Source organism: Stenella coeruleoalba (genome assembly GCF_951394435.1).
Source record: "Stenella coeruleoalba genome assembly, chromosome: 16".
NCBI classification, from domain to species: Eukaryota; Metazoa; Chordata; class Mammalia; order Artiodactyla; family Delphinidae; genus Stenella; species Stenella coeruleoalba.
Genome location: NC_137162.1, coordinates 59,584,397 through 59,611,710, shown reverse-complemented (window position 1 = coordinate 59,611,710; position 27,314 = coordinate 59,584,397). Strand labels below are relative to the sequence as shown.

Sequence of the window (27,314 nt, the reverse complement as noted above, 5' to 3'; positions counted from 1 at the left end):
GAAAGTTTATCTCCAGAAAAAGAAACATTGAATTCCAAAGTCAAATGTTGGACAACTTTTGGGTAATCAGTTATTTTGGATTTTCCTATACCATTGTTACTTTCTTTTAGCACATGAACTTGGAGTTGATGAACTAGCATTGTCTAATCACAGCAAACACCAAATCAAGAGCCAGAATTTGTCTTGGGCTCTATTCCGTAATGTGTTGCCCTGTAACTCTTTCTGCACATCTTCTCTTTAAAAAAAAATCGTATTTTTACTACTCAGCTATAGAAAAGAATGAAATAATGCCATTTGCAGCAACATGGATGGACTTAGAGATTATCATACTAAGTGAAATAAGTCAGACAGAGAAAGACACATCTCATATGATATCACTTATATGTGGAATCTGAAATAGGATAGAAATGAACTTATTTACAAAACAAAAACAGACTCACAGACAGAGAAAACAAACTTATGGTTACCGAAGGGGAAATGGGGGGAAAAGTTAGGAGTTTGGGATTAACAGATACAAACTACTATATATAAAATTGATAAACTTCAAGGTCCTACTGTATAGCACAGGGAACTATATTCACTGTCTTGTAATAACCTATAATGGAAAAGAATACGAAAAAGAATATATATGTATAACCAGAAACTAACACAACACTGTAAATCAACTATACTTCAATTTTTTAAAAATAGTATTTTTAGGTAAAGATAAATTGAAAATGCTGAGGCATTCACATGAAAAGTGCCATTTTAATGTCACGTTACTATTGTTATCATAGGTACTGGGCTTTAAGCTCCCTGACGTCACAGACCATATTGTTCATCTCTATCTCCTGTGCAGCCCCCAGCAGAGTGTGTCACACAGATTAGGTATGCATTAGGTATTTATTAGAGAACATAATCAGAAGATGGTATAAATTCATTTAACCTCAGGAAAATGAAAATGCGTACATAAATACAGGAAATAACAGAAACCACATTATATGTTTAGATCCTCTTCAGTTTAGGGGAATAAGGTAGTAGTGGTAACACAAGTCAATGTCTTATTTTTAAATAATTTTATTGGATTTTTCAACTGCCCTGAAACAGCAATTACCAATGAACTAGAAAGCAGTCTGTAAGCATGTGGAGCAAGTATCAACTTTTATAGGCTTTTATATCTGATCCCACTTTTTTACTGGCCTGGTAGACGGGAACTATTAAGTATCCATAAAAGGAAAACAGTCAGGAAAAAAGTTCCTTTTGAATTCAGAATGGAAAACATAATACATGTGTGAGCCCTGGCCTTTAGGAGAAATGGTTCATCAATACTAAACCGTCGCCTCAAAGTGGAGTGTCACTAACCCCTCTTTACCCTCAACTAATCCTGAGGCGAGCCTAGGAGTTTCACTTTAAGTGGTAGACCTGAGATTAAAACCCCAAAGCCCTATCAAACTCAAATTTAGCATTAAATCTGGGAAAAGAGGAATTAAAACATTTTGGAGGTGAATGATTTTTCCGAATAGATCCAGTTATTCTCTAAGAAACTGACATCTTTCTTCAGCTCTTTGTTGTACAAATTGGGGTTTGCTCACCTTTGGATCCCCTTCAGGGGCGAGTGTCCATAAATACAGTGAAATCTAGTTAAAGAAAAGCCTTCTCAAATCAATAATAAAGTACGTAAATGCAGAATTCCTGCAATATATTACAAATTAAAATACAGCCTTAAAAAGATACCTTGATTTCAAAAGATATCTCTGAAACAAATGTTGCTGCTGTTGCTAATACTTCAATACAATGACCTAACAGGAGGTCCTTGTGCCCAGTTTGTGGGTACAGAGAATGAGAGACGGGACCAGCAGCGTTAATGAGCAGGCCTGTGTCTGAAGATGCCTTCACAGGGAGGGGATTTCATTTTTCTTTCATTCTCAAAAATCTTGAGTGCAGCCCAGCCTCCTCCACCCACTTTGCCTCTCCTTGGACCAAACACGTTGGACTGGATTGTTTTTCCACCTCTGTTTAAACAATCAAGTCTTACGTGCTATTTTGCCCTACTTCCAGCTGTGTTTCAGATGACTCAGTAAAGCAGTACACATCACGGGATCACCTCGCAAAGCACTTCCAGGTCCCTGTCTTCAAGTTTGTGGGCAAAGACCACAAGGTGAGCTGAACATCTTTACCTTGTAAAGGTACCTCTCCTCCCCAGCCTTCCTTCATGGTGTCCCAGTTTGTTCACATTCTACAAGCCCACAGTTAGGATCTGCATCACCTCTATGAAAAATACTATAAAACTGGCCATCTAGAAGGTTAACACCTCCATGAATGTCACAATTATCTGCCCCCACCCAGTAAAATAACTGGGCTTGTTCAAAGGAAGTACTATGTGATTATAATATAAAATCCTCGTGAGCAGATGTGGTTGAAAAAGCCTGTGTAGTGGTCACGTGGCAAAGTATATGGACAGAATATTTGCAGAAAAGACAAATAGTGAAATGTTCAGTGAAAATAGTACTTACATGCCAATTAAAATATTTATTATAAGACTATTTTATACATATTAAATTTATAAAAATTATAAATCCCAACTTGCAAGGCTATAGGGAGATGTATACAGTGGCAGTAGAAATTGGTATACTTTCTGGAAAGTGGTCTGACAATGTGTAATAACCATAAAATTATGATCATCTAAAAATTTCAATTCTGACAGTTTCTCAAAAACAAAAAGTAAAACATGACTTGTTGAATGTGTTTATAGAGCACTGTTATGAGAGAGGTGTGGTTTAAACCAAACAGTGTATCAATTAATGCAATATTAAGCAGTTAATGCAGAATGAAATATAGAAAAAGGAGATATGAAAAAACTATTGTCATAAAAATTTACATGCAAATTGAATGTGATACAGTTTTTTTTAAATGTATATACATGAATAGAGGTTGTAAGAGGCTTTGTATACTCTGTAAGGTAGAAGGTTTTTGATTTTTGTTTTAGTAGAGTTGTTGAAACACAAACAAAAGGAAGTTTAAGAGACCAACAGTCTTTTCCATACTGCATTTAAGTGGATTTATGTCCTGTCCAGCTACATCACTGTTCTAGAACAATTGTTAACCATGATGACTAACCCTGATCTTCCTCCTCAGCTAGGCAGCATGCATGGGGAAGTTACTTATAGGAAGAAGCTTGGGGAAAGAACTTGTTATTTTACACAGAAATGCATGGGAGCCCATGTTATGCCCAGACCTTGATGTGAAGAACCAAGATGTTAACGTTATTAGATGTCTTCACAGAGGTCTCTTGTGTCCCTGCACAAAGGCAGAAGTTATGGATGTAGGGATTTAAATAACCCACATGACTCAGTGTGTTTGCCACGTTACTATATGTGTGAATATGGGCAAGTTCGTTAACCTCCTAAGTCTCAGTTTCCTCATCTGTAAAATGGGGATGACGATATCTACCTCAAAGGGTAGTTGTTTAGATGAAATGAGATAATACATATGTAACGTTTGGTATTGTGTCTGGCTCCTAGTAAGCAGCTCCCAAGTGGCAGCTCTTCTCACTCTTTTTGTTCATTATCATTATGATCTTTCTAGGAAGTGTTCCTGCACTGCCGGGTCCTTGTCTGCGGGATGCTGGATGAGCGTTCCCGCTGTGCCCAGGGCTGCCACCGGCGAATGCGTCGTGAGGCAGTAGGAGGAGAGAATGACAGTGGTCCAGAGAGCCAGATGTTGACAGGCGGCCCCATCAGCATCGACTGGGAGGACTAGGACAACCCACCACCCGAGTCCTACTTCTGGCTGCCTATCTCCTTGGAATTCTCCCCTCGCCCTCTGAGAACATCAGCCGACACCCTAGAACACAGCGCTGCTTTAAACCTTATGCTGTGGGTTTAGGCAAACTCCCAGAACTGACTCACTCTGACTCTAGCCCACTGTGTCGGGAAAGATCACCTCACTGCTGACCAACCTGTCCCAGGTGGGGCTTCATCTTCCTAATGTGGAAAGCTGCGCTGTGCACCAAGAAAGCAGCTGACCCCATGCCCCCCATTTCTTTCCTGCAGTAAAACACCTAGTGTTGGATGCAGTAGCCTGACTAAAAGCAGAAGTTGGGTATAGTATTTCAAATTAGGAACTTAAAAAAATTAAATAGTTGCTTGAAATTATGACTTAAATACCCACTGACTCCTTAAATATGTAAACAATAATTATACCCTGAAATTTCCATTCAAAGACAGAGTAGTTATAGGGGATTTGGAAGTTTATCACTGTAAGTGTGTACTAAAAAAATACTATTTGGATTTTCTCCTGAACAATATTTTCCTCTGAGGTTTTTATGCTGTCCTAAATAAACTATTTTCAATTAATAAATGTTAATAAATTCACTAACTTGCATTTAAGTGGTTCAATGACTGAACTGTAGACAGAATTAAAATGTGGTACCATATGCCCTGTTATTTGGCATTCTATGCCCTCAGATTGATAAGACAATAGAAAAGGGTATAAAACTATACCGTACTCTATTTTGTAGGTGCTTAATAAATTTTATTGAGATAAATATCCTAAACCACAAAGATTAATGTTATCTGCAGTTAAATCTGCTTTCTTAATATGCCAATTCATTTTATGGCTTTACATAAGATCAGAAAACAGTTTTTCTTCTTTTTTTTTTTTTTTTTAGAAACAACTGCAATGAACACTTCGTATTGGAACCAGTGAAATAATTAACAAAAGGAAGGGAAAGGAGAAAATGATGTAGATCGAAGATTGGCAAACTTTTTCCGTGAAGGGCCAAAGGGTAACTAGTTTAGGCTTCCTGGGCCATACAGGCCCTGTCACAACTACTCAACTCTGTTGTCCTAGCACAGGAACAGCCATAAACAATTGTGAGCCTGGCTGTTTTCCAGTAAAACTTTACCAAAACAGGGGTTGGGCCTGATCTGGCCCATGGGCCTTCATTTGTCAGTCCCTGACTTTAGTGGCCCTCAGGCCTCACAGTGCATCAGAATCACTGGGGGGTGTTTTTAAAATACCAATACATAGGTACCACCCCCCACCCCCCTCCCAGAGATTCTTTGTTTTTTTAAATGCTCCTCAGGTGACTCTAATCTGCAATCAGGGCTGAGAACCATGTTTGGGGAATGGCCCTCAGTCTCTCACTCCCCTCAGTTTTCAGGGATTTTCCTAGCTGTCTTCAGTGGCAGTTTTTACCAAGTGCTTCTCATCTTAACAGGACACTAATACTGCTTAGTAATTGGGAATTTCAACAGGAATAGTTCAATGAAGGAAAAAAATGGAACCTTAGAGGCCTAACGCCATCTGACCTCTACCTCCATTGGCTTCAATCAGGTAAGCCTCTGACCTTGCCTTGTTCTTATCTCTTCAGCACCAGTGGGAATAACTGTTATCATTGATGGAATTTACCAGGTTGGGTTCTGTTCTCTTCTAAGTGAAATGGAAGCATATTGGTGATAATGGAATTCATTCATCTCTTTTTAAATTTTCTAAAAAGTACACTTTATTAAATGTGAGATGCTTACTGGCAACTGAAACATGGACCAGAGGAAAGTCATTGCCTCCCAAATGGTTGGACTCTCCAAAATTTCACTTATGAATATAATTATTAATTCCAGAAATTCTGGTATTTTAGTCTTTAAGAACTGAATTTCCAGGCAAATATGTCTTGGCTGGGGAGACCAGTGTTAAAGTGAAGCATAGTCTTCAAATCACTCCATGTCTTTTTTCCAATTCTCCTCAAACGATGACTCACTTTTCAGCTGTAGAATAGTGTTTCCTTTCTCCTGCTTTGCGGTATCCAAACTTTTGGAAAAAAGAATGAGACGCATCTGCCGTACTACCATCTCCCAGACAGACGGCTGTGGTGTCACTCAAAATGGGAAAGAAATCACCTCTTCCTCATAAGTCTTCTTTCTCCTCTTCTGCACAGATGCAGGCTGCCCGCTGACTGTTCATAAAGGGCCGGCAGCCCAAGGTCCATACAGTGTTGAACACAGTATCAGCCAGAGAATCACAGCCTACTTGAAAAAGATTAAGAGAAATATAAAGGTTAAGTCTAAGTAATTTTGAAGAGGCAGCGTATTTCCAAGGATAACATGATACCCAGAGGAAAGTAGAGGCAGTGATCCAAATACAGAACTAAAATGAAAAAATAGATTTAAGAGAAGCTTTTTCAGAGGCGCTTCTATCCAATCTAGTAAAGCAGAACACACTTTGAGATGCCCTCCTTTTATGGGCCTCCAGGTAGAAACCATGATTAGCAATCAGAATGCCCCACATCACTGTGCTCACTCCATGGAAAATTTACCTTTTTTTTTTTCAGAATACTCCCTCAAATAACACTACTATGTTTCCTATAGCTTTCCCTATTCAAGTGTGGGGTGAATAACCAGGTTGCTAATATTTCGTGGAGGATTTTTGCATCTGTATTCATCAGGGATATTGGCCTGTAATTTTATTTTCTTGTAATATCTTTATCTGGTTTTGGAATAGGGTAGTGCTGGCCTCTTAAAATGCCTTTGGAAGTGTTCCCTCCTCATCTGCTTTTTGAAAGAAGGATTGGTATTAATTCTTCTTTAAGTATTGAAGCCATTTAAATGGCTGATTAATTCTTTGAATGTTGAAGCCACTTTAAAAGTGAAACCAAAAAAAAAAAAAAAAGTGAAGCCACCTGGTCCTAAATTTTTGTTTGTTGGGAGATTTTTGATTACTGATTCAATCTCCTTACTAGGAACAGTTCTGATCAGATTTTCTATTTCCTCATGATTCATTCTTGGTAGGTTGTATGTTTCTAGGAATTTATCCATTTCTTCTAGGCTGTCTAACTTGGTGTATAATTTTTCATGGTAGTCTTCTATGGTTCTTTGTATTTCTGTGATATTAGTTTTAGTGTTTCCTCTTTCACCTCTTATTTTATTTATTTGCATCCTCTTTTTTTTTTTCTTGGCCAACCTAGCTTAAGTTTTGTCTATCTTATCTATTTTATAAAACAGCTCTCAGTTTAACTGATCTTTTCTATTGTCCTTTTAGTCTCTATTTCATTTATTTCCACTCTGATCTTTCTTATTTCCTTCCTTCTACAAACTTTAGGCTTCATTTGCTTTTCTTTTTCTAGTTCTTGGAGGTTTAAAGTTAGGTTGTTGATGTGAGATCCTTCTTTTTTTTGATGTTGACATTTATTGCTATAAACTTCCCTCTTAGGACTGCTTTTACTGCTTCTCATAAGTCTTGGTGTGTTATATTCTCTTCTGATTTCTTCTTTGGCATATTGGTTGTTCAGTAGCATGTTGTTTAATCTCCACATTGTTCTCACCACTTCTATTCAATACTCTACTAGAAGTTCTAGCCAGGGCAATTGGCAAGAGAAAGAAAAGGCATCTAAATTGAAAAGGAAGACAATATGCAGATGACATTATCTTGTGTACAGAAAAGCCTAAGGAATCTACTAAAAATTTCTTGGAGGTAATAAATGAGTTCAGTAAGGTTGCAAGATAAAAGATCAGTATACAAAAATCAATTGTAGTTGTATACATTATCAGCAAATAATCTGAAAGTACAATTAAGAAAACAATTCCCTTTATAATAGCATCAAGGGATTTCCCTGGTGGCACAGTGGTTAAGAATCCGCCTGCCAGGGCTTCCCTGGTGGCACAGTGGTTGAGAGTCTGCCTGCCGATGCAGGGGACATGGGTTCATGTCCTGGTCTGGGAAGATCCCACAGGCCGCGGAGCGGCTGGGCCCATGAGCCATGGCCGCTAAGCCTGCACGTCTGGAGCCTGTGCTCCTCAACGGGAGAGGCCACAACGGTGAGAGGCCCGCGTACCACCAAAAAAAAAAAAAAAATGAATCTGCCTGCCAGTGCAGGGGACACAGGTTCGATCCCTGGTCCAGGAAGATCCCACATGCTGTGGAGCAACTAAGCCCTTGTGCCACAACTACTGAGGCTGCATGCTGCAACTATTGGAGCTCACATGCCTAGAGCCCATGCTCTGCAACAAGAGAAGCCACTGCAATGAGAAGCATGCACACCGCAATGAAGAGTAGCCCCCACTTGCTGCAACTAGAGAAAGCCTGCATGCAGCAACAAAGACACAACACAGCCAAAAAAAAAAAAAAAAAAAGCATCAAAAAGGAAAAAATACTTAGGAACAAATTAAACAAAGGAGTATAAGACCTGTGCTGTGAAAACTATAAAACATTGTTGAAAGAAATTAAAGAAGACCCAAATAAGTGGAAAGACATTCATGTTCATCGATCAGAAAACATAATTTTGTTAAGATGGCAATACTCCTCAGGACTTTCCTGGTGGTCCAGTGCAAAAGAATCATCCACCTTACAATGCAGGGGACGCAGGTTCGATCCCTGGTCAGGGAACTAAGATGCCACATGCTGCAAGGCACCTAAGCCCACACACCACAACTACTGAGCTCGCATACCTCAACTAGAGAGCCTGCATGCTGCAAACTACAGAGCCCACGTGCTCTGGAACCCGTGCGCCACAACTACAGAGCCCATGCGTCCTGGAGCCTGCACGCCACAACTAGAGATGAGAAAACCCACATGCCACAACTAGAGAGAAGCCTGTGCACCAGGACAAAGAGCCCACGCGCCACAATGAAAGATCCCGCATGCCTCAGCAAAGATCCCGTGTGCTGCAACTAAGACCCAAAGCAGCCAAAAATAAATAAAATGAATAATAAATAAATATTTTAAAAAAAGATGGCAATACTCCTCAAATGGATTTACAGAGTCAACAAGAGTCCTATCAAAATGCCACCTGCCATTTCTTGAAGTAATTGACAAGCTGAACCTAAAATTCATATGGAAATGCAAAAGATCCAGAATATCTGAAGAAATCTTGAAAAAGAGCAAAGTTGAAGGACACTTCCTGATTTCAAACTTTACTACAAAATTACAATGATAGGAACAGTGTGGTACTGGCATAGATCAATGGAATAGAATTGAAAGTCTAGAAATAAACACTGCAATTATGGCAAATTGATTTTTGGCAAGGGTGCAGAGACAATTTATTGTGGAAAAGAATAGTCTCTTTCAACAAATGGTGCAGGACAAATGGTAGGAAAGAATAGTCTTTTTCAACAAATGGTGTATGTCCACATGCAAAAGAATGAAGTTGGACCCCTTTCTTACACAAAAATTAACTAAAATGTATCATAGGTCTAAATATATGAGCTACAACAAAACTCTTAGAAGAAAACTTAGGAGTAAATCTTTGTGACCTTGAGTTAGGCTAAGCCTTTTTACATATGACACCAAAAGTACAAGAAAAATTTTTTAAAGGATAAAATGGACTTAATCAAAATGTAAAACTTTTGGGCTGCAAATTATATCATCAAGAAAGTGAAAAATCAACTCATAAAATGAGAGAAAACATTTGCAAGTCATATATCTGATAAAAGATTTGCATCCAGAATATATACAAGAAGTCTTATGACTCAATAATAAAAAGACAAATAACCCAATTTAAAAGGGGGCAAATGACATCTCTCCAAAGCAGTTATTTAAGGGCCAATAAGCACATAAAAAGATGCTCAACGTCATTAGCCAGCAGGGAAATGCAAATCAAAACCACAATGAGATATAACTTCACACCTACTAGGGTCTGTAATAAGATAGATAATAACAAGTGTTGGCAAGGACATGAAGAAATTGGAACCATAATACATTGCTGGTGGGAATGTGAAATGGTATAGCTGTTTTGGAAATCAGTTTGTTATAAAATTACCATATAACCCAGAAATTCCCCTCCTAGATATATATCCAAGAGAAATGAAAACATGTCACCACAAAAACTTGTACATAAATGTTCATACCAGAATTATTCATAATAGCCCAAAAGTGGAAACAACCCAAATGTCCATCAATTGATGAATGGATAGAGAAAACATATTATATCCATACAATGGAATGCTATTCAGCAATAAAAAGGAATGAAATACTGATACATGCTACAATATGGATAAACCTTGCCAAGTGAAAGAATCCAGTCACAGAAGACCACATATTTTATACCATTTATATGAATTGTCCAGAATAGGCAAATTTATAGAGGTAGAAAACAGACTAATGGTTGCCTAGAGCTAGCCAGGGGAACGATGTAGTGGGACTGCTAATGGCTCTAGAGTTTCTTTTTGGAGTGATGAAAATGTTCTAAAATTAATTGTGGGGCTGATTGCATAACTCTGTGAACATATTTTAAAAAGCATTTAAATGGTTGAATTTTATAGTATGTGAGTTATATCTCAATAAAACTGAACAACAACAACAAAATGAATGATCAGAGTATTTCAAGCAGAGGGAACTGAAGAGGCAGAAAGACTTGCACCATCAACCCACATAGTTTGGAATAGCAGAAGTCAGGAAAGAAATCAGAAATAAGCAAGATGATGCTGGAGAGGTAGGCTAGGACTGAATCAGAAAGGGCTATGAATGTCATGCTAAGGACTTGGATTTAATGCTAAGGAAGAGGAACCTATTGAAGGACTTACACGGAGGGTGGAGATGATCAGATTCGTCTGGTATGAAAATATACCTGGTCTCTGTGGGGTCAATAGATTGGATGGGACCCAGAGATTGGGTTAATCTGTAGTAACCAGGCAAGTGATATATCAAAGAGATATTTAGGAGAAAGAATCAATAGGATGTTGCTTGGAGGGAGTAACTTGACCTGACCCTAGATTAGCAGCAGGCACTTTTTCACCTTTTGTAGGTACAGATAGAATGATACTCCCTTTTACAGGGCCTAATTAATTATTCATATTTTCAAGCCCTCACACATTCACTTCAGGACGGCACTCTAGACATTGATCTATAACAAGATCCGAGATTCTTCCTGCAGCTGACTTTCTCGATGGCATGGGGCCAGCTCTTCATAAGCCTGAATTTCAAACTTCACCATCTAAAAATATACAATGCTAATACCTGGATGTAATGTTTGGGCTTCAGAAACTAAAAGATTACAACTTTTCCTAAGGTAAATTAGGAAAAAGAAATTACAGAATCAGTGCTAGAAATTAGGTAGGTAAGCAGTTGTTTGAAAATAATTATCCTCAAAGATATAGAGACCTTTACACAAAAGAGATAGATTTTTAAATTAAAATTCTTTCCCTGACGAGAACAAAATAAGAAAAAAAAAAAAAAAGGCTTAAACCCAAGCATGTAGTCCTATACGGAATAATTCCTGATATGGAAAATTATTTAACACTGGAATGGATCACGAAAGCCAGTTGGGCAACTCTTGCTCTGTCCTTAGAGGATAGATTTTATTTCTCTGGGAAGGCTTTGGTATGGCCCTGTCCATCAGGAGTGGTGCCAGCAGCTCCTGGGCAGGACAGCAAGAACTTTAGTGAAGGATTGCCCAGAATCTTCCTTCCCCCTTGCTTGCATTGGTCACAGGATAAAGAAAGATCAGTGAGCTCTGATGGTCTCTTTGAGTAAAAGGGCTCTGGCTACATTTCTGTGTGAAAACAGGAACAAAACTCCCTGCTCACGGGTAGATGCACTTAAGATTCCTACCTTCTATGTTGGAGACAAAGCCCAGACTCCGCTTAAGGTCAGAGCAGATAGAGTGGAGACACCATCGGAATTTTGCATCACAGCGATACTTGTTGGCACCGCAAGTGTCATAACAGACGTCCAGCTGGTTGCAGCACTTGGTCATTGCTGGAATGCCCAAGTCCATCTGAGGAAAAGTGAAGGAAGAAAAGTGAAGGAAGAAAATGCCACGTTTAGACCAAGGACCTTAGGCAACCTTGCCTACCTTGTTCTCAAATTCCTGTTACAGATTCAGATCTATTCAGAAGCACCAATGACTGGAAAGAATACATCAGGTTGACAGTCACAGGATGCTAAGTTTTGATCATGATCTAGTTATTAGTTTAATAACTTTGAATGGCCCACTTTTCTTCTTTTTCTTTTGGGGTTTAGTAATTTTCAAATTCACAGGCCACTATAGTGCTAAAAATAGAAATCAGAAAGTTAGGCAAGAGGGCATAGCTTCAAGACTGGCAAATTCAACTAAAACCTATGCTATATGAGATTTTGTTTAAACAAAAGATTCCAAGTCTCAGAAGTATGAAAAATTAAGCCTCAGTTCATAAAGAGGTCACCAGCGTTTATCAGGGATCCATCCCATGCAGCACTGTTTTAAGTATGTGTATATGTGTTTGTATGCGTCGAGGAGCAGACTGGGGATAGAACATAGTTCCTGACCACAAGGGGACTATGATCAAACAACAAAGTAACACACACACACACACACACACACACACACACATTTATAAAGCATCCTAAACAATTACAAATGTGTCATAAACTAAGTTCATAGACTGCCACATGTAGAGTTACCAAACAGGAATTTTTTTGAAAGGATTATTAGAGATGATGGTAGACTTAAGATACAGCAGGTAAAGAAAGGAAATAATGAGCATATCATATATGAGCAAGTCAATTAGTTTGTTTGGTCTTTCAAGGGTCTTAGCAGGGTGATGTATTATATATTTTTATTATATATATATATATTTATTTATATATATATATATTTTATTTTTTTAATTAAGGAGAAAGGCAAGTTGATAGATGGCCTTGACATCCAAAATAGCAAGTTAGATTTGATAAAGACTCTTGAGGAAGGAAGGGACATGATGCAATAAGTGATTAAAGAGGAGTAATCATTCTGTGGTTTATAAAACAGATGAGAACAGGGTGAGTTTAGACATGGATCTTTTTTTTTTTAACATCTTTATTGAAGTATAATTGCTTTACAATGGTGTGTTAGTTTCTGCTTTATAACAAAGTGAATCAGCTATACATATACATATAGCCCCGTATCTCTTCCCTCTTGTGTCTCCCTCCCTCCCTCCCCATCCCACCCCTCTAGGTGGTCACAAAGCACTGAGCTGATCTCCCTGTGCTATGCGGCTGCTTCCCACTAGCTATCGGTTTTACATTTGGTAGTGTATATATGTCCATGCCACTCTCCCACTTTGTCCCAGCTTACCCTTCCCTCTCCCCGTGTCCTCAAGTCCATTCTCTAGTAGGTCTGCATCTTTACTCCCATCCTGCCCCTAGGTTCTTTTTTTTTTTTTAGATTCCTTATATATGTGTTAGCATACAGTATTGTTTTTCTCTTTCTAACTTACTTCACTCTGTATGACAGACTCTAGGTCCATCCACCTCACTACAGATAACTCAGTTTCATTTCTTTTTATGGCTGAGTAATATTCTATTGTATATATGTGCCACATCTTTATCCAGTCATCTGTCGATGGACAGTTAGGTTGCTTCCATTGACATGGATCTTTTGCAGTTCTTCTCATAATATAGACTTGGACTTGGATGGAAGCTGTGAAAATCTGGTTTCGAGGTATGGGTGGGGATTGATTAACCAGCTATCATAGATCCTTTCCTCTTGGGTCTCCTTAAGTGTTCTCTTGTTTGAACTTTTACTACAAGACCACCTAGAGCAGAATATGGACTTTGGTAGTTTAAAAGGCCCTTTTAAGCAAAAACCAAAACAAAGCATTATTACATTAAGAGATAATCTAACTCATTAGACTAGGCAAAGGCCTGGACTCAGCAATTTTGGGTAAATTCCCATCATCTGACACCTGAAGCAAGCTACTTTGCTTGCACCTCACCCCTAAACCTAAGAATACATCACAACAGAGGTAACAGAATTAGATGAGTATAGTGGCTATCATTCAATTCAACTCAATTGGAAATTCTTGAACTAGTTCTAAATAATATTTGTACCAGTAAACAAAATGACATTACTCCCAAAATAGAGTGCATACCACCTTCTTAGCTACTAAATTGATATCAAGTAAAAGATATTAGCCAAAAATACATTGTTTCTCTAATGTATGTTTGGAAGGATTATCTTCTGTGTCCATTCACGTATTGATGATTGTGGACCAGGTTAGGCGTACAGCTGTGAAGGTTGTGCAGTGAACAAGAGTGTCGTATCTAAGGGGGCACCTTCCCACAAGACATCATAGATTTATATATTTATTAAGAAAAATATCCAGCCAGTGGCAGGCATTTCCTTTTCTTACAAAATCAGTATATTAAGCTTAGTTGGTTTTTTTTGGTTTTGGGGTTTTTTTTGCGGTACGCGGGCCTCTCACTGTTGTGGCCTCTCCCGTTGCGGAGCACAGGCTCCGGACGCGCAGGCTCAGCGGCCATGGCTCACGGGCCCAGCCGCTCCGCGGCATGTGGGATCTTCCCGGACCGGGGCACGAACCTGTGCCCCCTGCATCGGCAGGCGGACTCTCAACCACTGCGCCACCAGGGAAGCCCTAAGCTTAGTTTCTGACAAATGGAAGAAAACCATCTTGAGGAAAGGGAACTTTTTTTCAATTTGCACAAAAATGCCACATGGGTGAGCAGCATTTTAGTTAGAAGAATAAACATTATGCTGCTTAGAAAATTACTACAAAAATCTTTTGAACCAGCAGAAAAGTGAAGTTTAGCCTGATTAAGACACCAACTAAAGGCATAGCTAAACTATGATTTTAGATATGAAATCCTTCTACCTACATTTTACATGAAACCTCTTTTCTAAAGTGAAAAAGGTAAAAGGGCTTCCAAGGGGTCTTAAAAGAAATTAATTATTCCTTGTTTTTAGAGGAAGTCGACAGTTTGAGAAACAGTCAGAGGCAAAATGATAAATGTTTAGCCAGTGGCTGGTTGTGTGTATGGGCATGTGGGTGGATGGAGATGTGTTTGCAGGTTCCCATAATGTTAATACTCCAAACATAGTTGATTTGATGGTACCGTCACCAAGTTAGCCGCTTGCAAAAGTGCTGAGGATACAGCAATCAGCCCTCACTGGTACTGGTCAGTACCAGTTTGCTCCAGTACATCACTGGAAAGTCTCACCAATTTAAATAAGTCAAACTTGTCAGATGTATTTCAAATTAAGTTATGTTTGGTTCACTAAGGCTCAGCTGATATTTGCATTGGTGCTTTCAGAGTTCACTACACAACGGCTTTTCTGGGGGATAGCTGCCTCTAAGAAAAGGAAATCAGAAACTTTCTTTGAAAATGATCTCCCTTTCTCTGTATCCAATTTAAAATACTAATCATATTTCTCAATCATATTCCTTAAGTGTTGAGTTCCATCAGTGGTAACTCTTGGATTGGTTTTAGTTAAAACCAATCAACTAAGAAAACAATGGTGGTGTACATACACTTTCTGGTACCTTGAGACCCAGGAAATAGGAACTGCAGCCGTTGGGCTCCTGAGCCTTGTATCCAGGTCTGGGCATTGGTGCCTTTCCTAGCAGGGGAAAGAGAGGAAAGAAGCGGGAAGAACTGTTTAGAAATTAAGCATTTGGGAACATTCACCAAATAAAAATGATCTAAAAAGCATGTTCAGTTTTTCCTTTAAAAGTCACTGCTATATTCTTCAACTACAACAAAGTTAAATTGTTAAAGCAATAATAGAAATATTAAAAAGTACCAAATATTTGGAAATTAAAAGCCACCCTTCTAATAATAACATAGGTCAAAAAGAAATTTTAAGGGAATTAGGAAATAAACTGAATGAAAAGAAATACAAAGTATCAAAAATTATGTAATGCAGTTAAAGTAGTGATTAAAAGGAATTTTATAGCTTTAATCATCTATAGAAGGGGAATGATTGTAAATGGGGAGAAGGATTTTGGTTTTTGGCCCTGATGGAAATGTTTTAAAATTGGGTTGTGATGATATTGAGCAATTGTATTAATGTACTAAAATTTTTGAATTTTACCATAAAACAGATACATTTTATGATATGTAAATAAAACTAATAAATATTTGTTGACTACTAAAAAAAAAAAAAGTCACTGCTCCTGGGACTTCCCTGGTGGCACAGTGAAGAATCCGCCAGCCAATGCAGGGGACACAGGTTCAATCTCTGGTCCGGGAAGATCCCACGTGCTGCAGAGCAGCTAAGCCCGTGTGCCACAACTACTGAGCCTGGGCTCTAGAACCCGCAAATCACAACTACTGAGCCTGCGTGCCACAGCTACTGAAGCCCACACGCCTAGAGCCTGTGCTCCGCAACAAGAGAAGCCACCGCAGTGAGAAGCACGCGCACCGCAACGAAGAGTAGCCCCCGCTCGCCGCAACTAGAGAAAGCCCGCGGGCAGCAGCAAAGACCCAATGCAGCAGAAAATAAAATAAAGAAAATTTTTTTAAAAATTAAAAGAAAAAGTCACTGCTCCTCACCAGACTTAAATTAGGTGGTGATGATGATTATGATGATATCATAAAAGAGTAATAACCTTCAAACCAGGTTAGCGTTTTTCTCCGAATATTGAAGAATTTTATGAGCACTTATTTACTAACAATGCTAATATTTCTTACATGCACAACCTTGAAGATAAGGTCTGTGGCAAAACCAAACTAAAACTCAAGGTTTCTCATTCTTCTATCCACTGTAAGACCACATACTATGCACAAAGACCTGATCATACACTTAAGGGATCAGAATTAAAACAGTACCACAAACTTTTTTAGAATAACGTGAAGGAAATTTTGCAAGATTCCATAAATGCAGACAAAGCATTGTTGACCAAAGGGCAAAGAAAACACCCCACTGAAACATTTTAGGCATTTGTGTCACAGAACTAAGGCGAAACTATCCGAAAAGCTTTGGATTTCTTAGTTTCTCCTACTTGGCTTTTGGGTAATTTTATAATCTTGCAAATGCATACAGAGAAGCTTTGTCAGTGTGTCAAGGGTAGTCATTATAGATAAAGATAACTTTGACCTGAGATGACCTCAGGACAGTCATCTGCAGTTAGTATTTTTATCCCATTATCCAGATAAGGAATATGGGGCTAAGAGGTTTAGTGACTTGCCTGAGTCATATAGAAAGTGGGGGGAATTGGGATATAAATCCAGATATATCCTGTTTGTCTCCAAAGCCCATGTTCTTTCCCCAGTTCCTTTGCCTCGTGTAGGATATGCAAGACATAACAGAAGACGGAGGAAATAAGCTAAGAATTAATCCTCCAAGTGAGACACATGGCATTTTCTCTTTCTTTTCTTTAATCTTCTCCTGCCAGGTATTTTATTTTCAATTATTTTGTATTATGAAATATTTCAAAACTGAAGTCAGAGAAACAAATACCCATGTACCCACTACACAAACACAATGAATGTTAACTTGCCAAACATGCTGTATTTCTTCTGTTTAATTAAATGGTGTAAGTACAGTCGAAGCCCCTTTGCACCCCATCTTTCTGTTTTAATTTTTAGGTAGGAAGTCTATGCTTTAGAGCCCTCCCTCCTTATTATTCTTAAAAACTGCCTTCATTACTCTTGGACATTTACTCTTGCATATGAATTTGAGAGTCAAATTAGTCTACATGAGACATGTAGATTATGTCTACAAGAGATGAAATGAGGATTTGTATTTAAAATACATTGAATTTATAGATTAATTTGGAGACAACTGACTTTCTTATAATATTCTGGATTCCCAAACATGGGCCTAATATAGCTTTCCATTTACTTAGGTCTTCCTTTATGTCTTTCAACAGAGTGTTATAATTTTCTCCATATATTTATTATACCTCCTACATACTGTATTATTCAGATGCTTAAACAAGATAGGATATCTCATCAAGATCCAGAATTAAGGCTCAGAAGGCTGGAATGATAAATCTGACCTTTTCTGGAACCCAGGCTGCTTCTAGCCTTCAGCTCTACCAGCCCTGGAATTTAGCCCTGACTCTCATGGTCCAAGATGGAGCTTCAGCCAACACATCCATATTACAAGCAGCAGGATGGAAGAAGCAGGTGGAAAGGTCAGAGCTCCTCTCTTTAACAAACACACTCCAGAATGTTACACACATCACTTCATCTTACTTCCCTTTGGCCAGACCTTAATCAAATGGCAACACCTGGTTGCAAAGGTGGGCTAGGAAATGAAGTTTTTCTTCAATGGAGGCAGCCATGAGCCCTGCTGGAAGTTGGGAGGAGGGCTTATGAATGTAGAAAAGGGGGACAATAAGCAGTCTCTGCCACAGTCTGTTTGGGTATTTGTTGCTGTGGTACAACATATGTATATGATGGCGTTTCAAGGTGGCCCTCAGTGATCCCCATTTCCTGGTATTCATAACCTTGTGTATTGTCCTAGGGTTGGTCTGTGTGATCAACAGAATATGGCAGAAGTGGAGCCATGTTGCTTCCAAGATTACATTATAAAAGACTACAACTTCTAGGAAGGGTAAGCTGGGACGAAGCGAGAGCAGCATTGACATATATACACTACCAAATGTAAAATAGGTAGCTAGTGGGAAGCAGCCGCATAGCACAGGGAGATCAGCTAGGTGCTTTGTGACCACCTAGAGGGGTGGGATGGGGAGGGAGGGAGGGAGACACAAGAGGGAGGGGATATGGGGATATATGTATACATATAGCTGATTCACTTTGTTATACAGCAGAAACTAACACAACATTGTAACACAATTATACTCCAATAAAGATGTCAAAAAAAAAAGGCTACAACTTCTGTCATGGAAAGGTCCATTGGTAAAAAACTAAAGCTTCCTGCTAACAGCCACATGAGTTTGGAAGGAGATCTCCAGCTTCAGTCATATCTTCAGAGACTAATATCAACAGGCAGTGTGACTACAACTTTATGAGAAACTCAGAGCCAGAAACACCCAGCAGAGCCCCTAGATTCCTGACCCTCAGAAACTGTGTGATACAATAAATGTTTGTTATTTTCTGCTGCTAAGTTTGGGGGTCACCTGCTACTCAACAATACTTAACTATTGCAGTTGCCATTATGATTTGCATCTCTTTTTCATTACTTTTTTTTCTACGACAGCTCTATTGAGATGTAATTAATATATTATATGTTCACCCGTTTAATGTGTGTAATTCAATGGGTTTTAGCTTTTCACAGAGTTGTGAGACCATCACCACAATCTAATTTTAGAACATTTTTATCATCCCCGTACCCATCTTTAGCAGTCACGCTCCATCTTTCACAGTTCATCCATATTATTTTTATGGCTGAATAATATTCCATTCTCCAGATGTACCACAGTTTGTTTATTCATCCACCATCGATGGACGTGGTGGTCATTTCCATCTTTTGGCTATTGTGAAGAGTGCTGCTATGAATAATTGTGTACAAGTATTTGTTTGAATATCTGTTTTCAGTTCTTTTGGGTACCCGAGGAGTGGAATTGCTGGGTCACATAGTAATTCTGTTTAACTTTTTGAGGAACTATCAGCAGGCTTTCTTCAGCAGCTGTACCATTTTGCATTCCCACCAGAAATGCACAAAAATTCCAATTTCCTCAATCTCCACAGTTTCATTACAATGTATCTATAGGTGGACTGTGTATCCTTACCCCACCTGGAATAATCTGAAGACTCGGGTGTCTTTCACCTCTGGAGAATTCACAGCCCTTGTCTGAATTTTTTATTTTCTTCATTATAGTTTCTCCTTCTGGGCCTCTTATACTGAATGGTGATTCTTTTTAATCCTGTCCTTCATATATCTTAATCTCTCTTTCATATTTTCTATCTTTTTCTCTCTGTACTGAATTTTTACTAGCTTCATCAAATTTATTTTCCATTTTACTAATTATCTCTAGGTTGACTAACTGCTAGGTTATCTGCTATGTAACCCATCCACTGAGTTTTTTTCTTCCGATGACTATAATTTTCATCTCTTGGAGTTCTATGTAAATGTTCTTTAAATCTGTGTATTCATTTTCATTGAGTTCTGTTTTTATGTTTTCTATTGTTTCTTTTATTTCTTTAATAATTTCAAATGTTATTTTTTTATTATCTCCCTTCCTTGGGATGCCGTTTCATTTTTTGACGTCTACTGACTCTCCCGCATGGTGGGTTATCTTTTTGAATGGTATGTAATTGTTTTCGGGAGGGCTTGTTTTTCTAAATGAATTCCTGTGCCCTGTGTCACATACTACAGAGTAGTCCCTAACTGCTTTTGCTGTGGCTCTAGGAGTCCCAAGATAAATGAGACACATGTCTTTATGTTAATTTCTCAGCTTGGGATACTCACACCAGGCCAGCTGTATAGATTCAGATTCCTCACCTATGCATAATGTATGCTTCAAGTAGTGATTTTTTTTGTTTTGGCTGCATTGAGTCTTCATTGCTGTGTGTAGGCCTTTTCCAGTTGCAGCAAGCAGGGGCTACTCTTCCTTGCAGTACGCAGGCTTCTCATTGCGGTGGCTTCTCTGGTTGCGGACCACAGGCTCTAGGTGCGTGGGCTTCGGTAGTTGTGGCTCACGGGCTCTAGAGCGCAGCCTCAGTAGTCGTGGTGCACAGGCTTAGTTGCTCCACAGCATGTGGGATCTTCGTGGACCAGGGCTCGAACCCATGTCCCCTGCATTGGCAGGTGGATTCTTAACCACTGAGCCACCAGGGAAGCCCAGGTAGTGATTTTTCTTAGTGGATGTTCTTTATCCCTCCTCCAAGCTCCAGCCCCAGGTAGACAGAAAGCATTCTTGCTACTTCTTGGAATGTTGGATAATCCAATAATCTAATCCCTTTTAAACAGACTAGACAGTTTCTCAGGCTCTAAGCTTTATGCAGACTGTTCAGTTCCAACTTCCCAATTCTTACGGGTGAAATTTACTTTTCCTCTCTCTGTATGAGCAATAAAGCCCATTCCTCAGCCCCTGGAGTCTATATATGTGCCAGACTGACACCCCCAAGGGCCATGGCAGCATCAGCTCCTGCTACCACTTTGGCTTTTTGTTTCCCCTTCATTTCTAGAACTTGAAGTTTTCCCTTTATTTCATTCTAGGTTGAGTGTGTGTTTTTTGTTTTAATATTTTATTTCCACCCTGTCTTTCTTGTTATTTGTAATGGAGAGGTCCTGTACTTGTTGACACAGAGTCCACCAACCTACCAGTAATCCCTGCATTACTTTTCAAAGGTCTTGAGAAATATAACTTAGCATTGATACACTACTAACCTGCCGTGTGTGTGTGTGTGTGTGTGTGTGTGTGTGTATGTAGCACTGGGAATAGGGGAATGGGTAAAGTGTATTAAATAATATTAGTAATCAAATTACATATATGAAAATAATCACACTATGTCATACAATTAAAGCGTATTGTCTCTTGGAGGTGAGACTATGGTGATTTTATTTTTTCTTCAGATTGTTCTTTTACAAATGTTCTACCTATACTAGCTTTATAGAAATCAGGGAAAAAATTTCAATGAAGAAACAAATGTCTAAATTTGATGGTGAAATTTAGCTCTTTAATAATTTCGCTGATAAAGGGCTTTTGCAGCAGACTCAGTCCAGTTTCCTGAGTTACCCTCTGCCATTTTTGCAGTTGGTAACTCACAGGAGATAAAACTCTGATATTCCAGTTTGAAAGTTAATAGGACACCAACTATAGATACGTCCCATCTGGCCTGATATTGATGACAGTTTTTTTTTTTTTTAATATTTTACGAAAGTTGTAGAAATTCTGTTTGAAGCTTGAATTAAAAGTTCTAAGAAAAAAAGTGATGGTTTGAGTCCAGACAGAAATAAGGTACTATATCCTCATATTACAGTCGGAGCAGATTTGAGTTGTGTTGAGTCTTTTCAGTTTGATGTTTTGAGTCTAGGCATCAATAATGTACAATGTCCACAGACTAATTTTATTTTTTGGTTTTGGCTATTTATAGGAGTGGGAGGCTGACCATCTGATCTTCTGGATGAGGGCTTGGCAAACACTGGCCCAAGTCCAGCCCATTGCCTGTTCTTGTATAACCTGCCAGATAAAAATGATTTTTATATTTTTAAATGATTGGGGGAAAAGTCAAAACAAGGATAATATTGTGTGACATATGAAAATTATTTGAAATTAAAACTTTAGTGCTCACCAGAAAGTTCTTTTTCAGAACACAGCAACACGCATTCCTTACGTATTAGCTACAGCTGCTTTCACAGAAAAAAGAGCCGAATGTTGTTAATAACCTTGATGTGAGGATGGTCTTTTAAGCAAGACAAAAAATGCAGAAGCTATAAAGAAAAGGACTGATAGACTGGTTCTTAGGAAAATTTAAAACTTCTGCATAAAGTGAAACGCCACAAAACACTTAAAAGACAAATGAGGGAGTTAGGCATGAAACCCGAAAGTTCTACCCGCAGGAAGGTCCGCTACCTCCTGGGCCCCACCGTTTTTCTCTCTGTTTTGTCACTGAAAACAACAGTAAAACTGTCTGGCGCTTTATCACCCAGGCCAAGGGTTAAACCTCTTAGGAGGGTGTGGCCCTTCTCCCCACCCAGCTGGTTCCCGCAGAAGTGGCTCTGTGTGCTCCACTAGAGGTCTGCCTAGGAGTCCAAGGGCCATATTTGAAGGGCACATCCTGCTTCCTGCCAGAAACCCTCAAATACAGCATGAGGAACACAACAAGGGAACAAAACAGAACTGTGACAATTTAACTGAAGCAATAAACTCTATTTCAGTCACTAAAACAGATTAAGTTACTGCATGAGGTAAGGTGAGCGACTTGTCCTGGTTTGCCTGGGACCATCCTTGTTTTAGTACTTAAAGTCCCACGTTCCAGGAACGCGCACCCCATCCCTCCATCACCGGCAAACCTGGACATTTCCTCACCCTTCTCGAGAACAACGATTGCCCTCTAAGTCAGTAGCTGTTTTCTTTTTTTGGGCCCCAGGTCCTCTAAGAATCTGATGAAGCCTGTGAATTCTTTGTCTAGAAAAATGTATAAATTCACAGGTTCATAAAATTTTGCTCTAAGATTTCAAACAGATAAAAATTCTCCTGAAAATAAGAATGCTGATATTTAAGGATACCTTTCTTCCTAGAACTAAACCCAAGAAGAAAATCATCATGAGGTCCTTTTATCAAAGTGTGATGGTGTGGTTGATAGCTTAAATCATGATTTACAAGACACAGAAACTCTGCGTCACAGACCTTCATAAAGGCACAGAACACCTAAATCATCATTTGATGATTTCTTCCAGAAGCTGAGAGGATGTTGTCCAGCCACTGGGATTTCATGTTTTTTAATTTTATTTTGAAAGGGAATCTGAAGAATCCGAATGCATAGTTAACCTGTTCACCAGATTTTCTCATAACATTTATAAAATTTGTTTGGTATCTGCCATGTTCCATACGGCACTAATTCTTTATATATATTATCTTTAATTCTTACAATAATCTTGTAAGGTAGGTATTATTAACATTAGTTATAAACATGAGGAAACAAAGGTTGAGAGACATAACTTGCCAAAGGTCATCAGCAATGAGATTCCCCAACCCCCACCCCCACCCCCAGTACAAACCCCTGATTTTTCCATTACTAGTACTTCTCAAAGTCTGGTTCGAGGACCACGTGTGCAGTTCCTAGCACAGACCTACTGAATCAGAATCCCTGAGGTGGGAGAGGGAATCGTGTTCACATCAGTGCAGACCCCTTAACCCAGCTGTACCATATATGCTATTGATCCATGCTGAATCTCGTTATATTTACAGCCCGATCATTTGGCAAGTTCAGATGTGTGTTGACCTGAAAACGAATTGTAGATACAAGAAGTGTGGAAAGCAATATTGATACGCTAGCGTAGGCTAGCAGGATACAAATATACCTTTGTCTGTCTGAACAATCTATGGGCTGAATGACCCCTTAAATAGTGCTCTCTACCTTGGTCACACTTTGCAATCACCTGGGAAACGTTAAAAAGAACGATGTCTAGGTCCAACCCATGGGGATTCCCATTTAATTGATATGGGCAGCAGGCATTTTTTAAAGCCTCCCCCAGGTGATTCTAAGTGCAGAGCAAGGTAGGAACCACTGTTTTAAGCAGTGGTAAGTACCTACCAAATGGCAATTTTTTTTTTCTTGTAGACTAACTGTTGCTAAATTGTTCCTTCTGACAAAAAAAAAAAATTGCAGTTTTTAAAGCAGTTTTTTCCTCAAAGCGTGGTCCCAGGACCACCAGCAGCAGGATCACCTGTGAACGCTTAAGAATGCAAATTTTCTGGTCCCACCCCAGACCTACCCAATCAGTATAAGAGGGGTGAGGGCCAGCAGTCAGTTTAAACAAGCCCTTCAGGGGATTTGCAGCACAGCAAGTTTCTTTCGAAGAAAGAGAATCCTTGTGCACAAGAAGTGTATCACAAAGCAAACAGAGACTCAGTTAGTTATTAGACGTTATCTGTTCAAAAGCCTGCTTGATCCACAATCAACTTGAGAAGAAGTTCTGTACTGCTTGGGCACAGCCTCCAGGTTCTTGGCTCTGCTGCGTTCCAGAGGTAACAAGGCTTAACCCCCTATTTCCTACGTGTTTTTCAGACCCCTGGTCGGACAGGTCCTGTTTTGTAGAGTGAGTGGAGTTATTTGTGTTCCTGCAATCTCTCTGCCGACTATTCTCATCCCCCACCCATGGCTGCTGCATCGACTGACCCAGGTGCAACGAAAATTTGCTAAAATCTTTTAATGCTGTTTTGCTAGAGAAAAAGAGGGTTTGGTTCTTGTTTCCCTTAAAAAAAAAAAAAATCCTGCTGTTATCTATTTGCTAAGCCACAGACCTAAGTCTTGTGTTGCCTTCAGGAAGGAAAATAGCACCAGTGTTGATCAAATATCTGAAGTGAGTTAACCCTTTCCTGCCCCATCCATGCAAACTAGGTGAGAACAGTCCCTGTGACAAGGCATCTCTGCATTAGTCTAACACACCTTAGACAAAGACATTGCTAGCGGTACAGGTGGGTCCTAGCACAGATTTACCCTATGGAATCTTCACAGAGACGCTGTAGCTTCCTTTTTCAACATTCCCCTCTGAGATGAAAGCTTCTGTGCTGTAAAACTTGGTTCTGGAGGATTAACCATGGTCTCTTAGTCACTCCCCGTTTATAAGGAAGGGATTTCCCCCGCTCAAAGGTTAAAAAAGGGACTGTGAGACTGATTGGGTGAGTCCAGCAAGTGTGTACCTCTTCTGAGTCTCTCTCCAAGCTGAGTTTTATCTGTTGAGTGTCTGGAGAAAATATTTCTCAAGTGTTTTCCTGCTAGGCTCAACTCACCATTTTCATCTCTTAATCCCACGATGAAACATCTGATAACCTAAACAGTGACGCAAATGCTGTATGAGGTTGTGTATGCTTTCAGAAATACCTTCGTTTGCGTTTGAAGTTACCCTTTGCCTCCCAGCTGCAAGGTCCAGGGCTCCACGTTCTGCTCCCGTTACACTGAATTCCAGTGCAAGGTGAAGGAAGAACGGGCCACAGGGTCTGCTCTTTTGCAGCCAGACCTGCACGCAGGCTCCCATGTACCCTCTTTACAACTCAGGTGAGGTAGTGCTCCTACCCATTCAGTTCCACATCCCCAGGCCTGCTTGGGGCCTGCTCCCTGGTGGACAGAGGCAGCTGGCAGACACCCATCCTACCCACCAAAGGACTGTCACTGCTGACTGAGGCAGGGACAGCTCTCTTGGGGGTGGGGGTGGTTAGGCAAATTGATCAGAGATTGACAGATCTGGAAGGAAGGTGTGAACTGCATTCAGGGGGAGAGGCGAATCCATTTCCAAGCTAGGAGCAGAGTAACTGAGGAAGCGCAGAGTTTTCTGGCAGAATTTTCCCTGAATGTTCAGCTGAGTTTCCATCCCTAGGAACACCTCCCAAAGACATCTCTTATTCTTTCTCCCCACCCTTGCCACCTTTTCCTAAGTACCTACCTGCCTCACAATAAACCCATTAAATTGTCCCCAGGGAAACAATTCTCGAAAAACTCCTTGGAATAGGTTTGCCAGAAAAAACACAGGAAGCTCAGTGAAATTTGTATTTCAGATAAACAACCAGTAATTTGTCACTATAATTGTGTCCCAAATATCTCACATATCTTAACAAAGTCTTGGTTGTTTATTTGAAATTCAAATTTCATTGGGTGTCCTATATTTTTAGTTGCTGAATCTGGCACCCCTCTAAGAGGTGGATCACAGGAAAAAGTGCATGACAGATTGTGGCCCTGCTCAAGCTCTTCACAGGTCCACCAGTGACAGTCTCACTGGAAGAGAGACCGTGCACTCACCATATCGGCATCTGTACTGACAGACTCCATTTTTCCCTCCCAGCAGTTCCAGAAAGGAATCGAAGTAGCTGTTGACAGATTCAAAGCTGCCCCGGATGTGCCGAAGGCCCCAGTCTGAATAGGACTCCTCTGCGTCAGGGCTGGTGTCACTCTGAGCCAGGCCACCCCCCAGGCTGAGCCACAAAATCAAGAAGCTAGTGGCCAGCGTCATCCTGTAGCCAGGTAGGTACTGAGGTCCCTCCTCAAACCCCAGCCAGTGTCCCAGGAAGTCTGGGTACACGGCCCACCGGCCAGATGCCAAGCAAGACTGGGAAAGGAATTATCTGGAGCACTCAGTCTGTGTGTTCCCCAGAGGTGGACTTTAAACACAGCTATGGAGGTTGGGATGAGATCAGGGCAATTAGAAAGGGCAAAGGTTAGGCAGTAGGAGGGCCTCTCTGAGGGATGGCCAGTGAGGGAGAGAACACTTCAGAGCGGATTCCCCAGCCCTGGAGCAGGGGGATGTTAGCCAACTTTTCAGAGGCATGAGTTGTGGAGCAATTGGAATTCTACCCCCAACCAGCTGGTTAACCTATGGATTCGTTACAAGTTTGGTCCCCTAGGACAGGCCTCTTGACACAAAGGACGTAGCCGCACCCCTAAGCCACTCACCTACGTATGGTAACTAGGGAGATGTAGGGAGATGCAGGAAGATGTGTAAAGGACTCAGGAAGCCCCCCGTGATGGCGGGTCAACAGTGTCACCTGTACCAACGGTCCGGGTATTGTCAGAGTTTGCTCTAAGTGTGCGCGATGGGAGGGTTCAGATTTAGGACCCCAGCTTCTGCGTCGGTCAGTGCTTGGCTCTCAGACTCAGTCCTCTAATCTGGCAGAGCTCCTCATCAAAGCCATCCTAGTGCTGGGGCATTTTTGCCTCTGTATTTACAGCAGTGTTTTTATTTACACTCAGCAGCGTCTGGTATCTACAGATTGCCCTGAGATAGAGCTGGGGGAACTCAGCGCTCTTAGTATTGTTCTTCCATTGAGTTGCTTAAAAGTCAGAGAGTTTATCAGAAACACTATTTGAAATTTTAGACTTTAAAAGTGTTGACCGGGGGCTTCCCTGGTGGCGCAGTGGTTGGGGGTCTGCCTGCCGGTGCGGGGGACGTGGGTTCGTGCCCCGGTCCGGGAAAATCCCTAAAAAAAAAAAAAAAAAGTGTTGACCGAAGTCTAGTGTTTTGGCATCATCTTCAGTTTATACTTTGCTTTTTTAGTCATGTGAAGAAATAAATTCCA

The 27,314-nt window shown here is 40.1% G+C and overlaps 2 protein-coding genes across 6 annotated transcripts in view; one reads left to right on the top strand and one right to left on the bottom strand.

Moving 5' to 3' along the window:
- The window catches only part of OIT3 (oncoprotein induced transcript 3), an 88,549-nt gene that overhangs the window by 20,655 nt on the left and 40,580 nt on the right, over positions 1-27,314 (top strand). Inside the window, exons 8-13 of one of the 3 annotated variants that reach the window (XR_013824255.1) lie at positions 2,038-2,137; positions 3,565-3,946; positions 4,649-4,765; positions 5,201-5,316; positions 24,313-24,427; positions 26,084-26,262. Coding sequence is in view for 1 of the 3 variants with exons in the window: in XM_079899934.1 (XP_079756060.1) it covers positions 2,038-2,137; positions 3,565-3,738 (274 nt within the window). In the remaining 2 variants the exon portion in view is untranslated. Of the gene's footprint in view, positions 1-2,037; positions 2,138-3,564; positions 4,357-4,648; positions 5,140-5,200; positions 5,317-24,312; positions 24,428-26,083; positions 26,263-27,314 lie in introns of those variants that run through there. The other 2 variants (XR_013824256.1, XM_079899934.1) reach the window with 2 other exon arrangements.
- Positions 5,627-26,256, bottom strand: PLA2G12B (phospholipase A2 group XIIB; the record flags this gene model as incomplete). Of its 3 annotated transcripts, none has more annotated exons than XM_079899940.1 (4): positions 5,627-6,005; positions 11,521-11,686; positions 15,198-15,286; positions 26,041-26,256. In XM_079899940.1, 4 exons carry the CDS (start codon positions 26,249-26,251, stop codon positions 5,884-5,886), a joined length of 588 nt encoding a protein of 195 aa, XP_079756066.1. In that variant the 3' UTR covers positions 5,627-5,883. The 3 variants fall into 3 exon arrangements, with proteins under 3 accessions (XP_079756066.1, XP_079756067.1, XP_079756068.1); XM_079899941.1 differs by having other exon boundaries at positions 5,627-6,002; XM_079899942.1 differs by lacking the exon at positions 15,198-15,286 and having other exon boundaries at positions 26,041-26,070.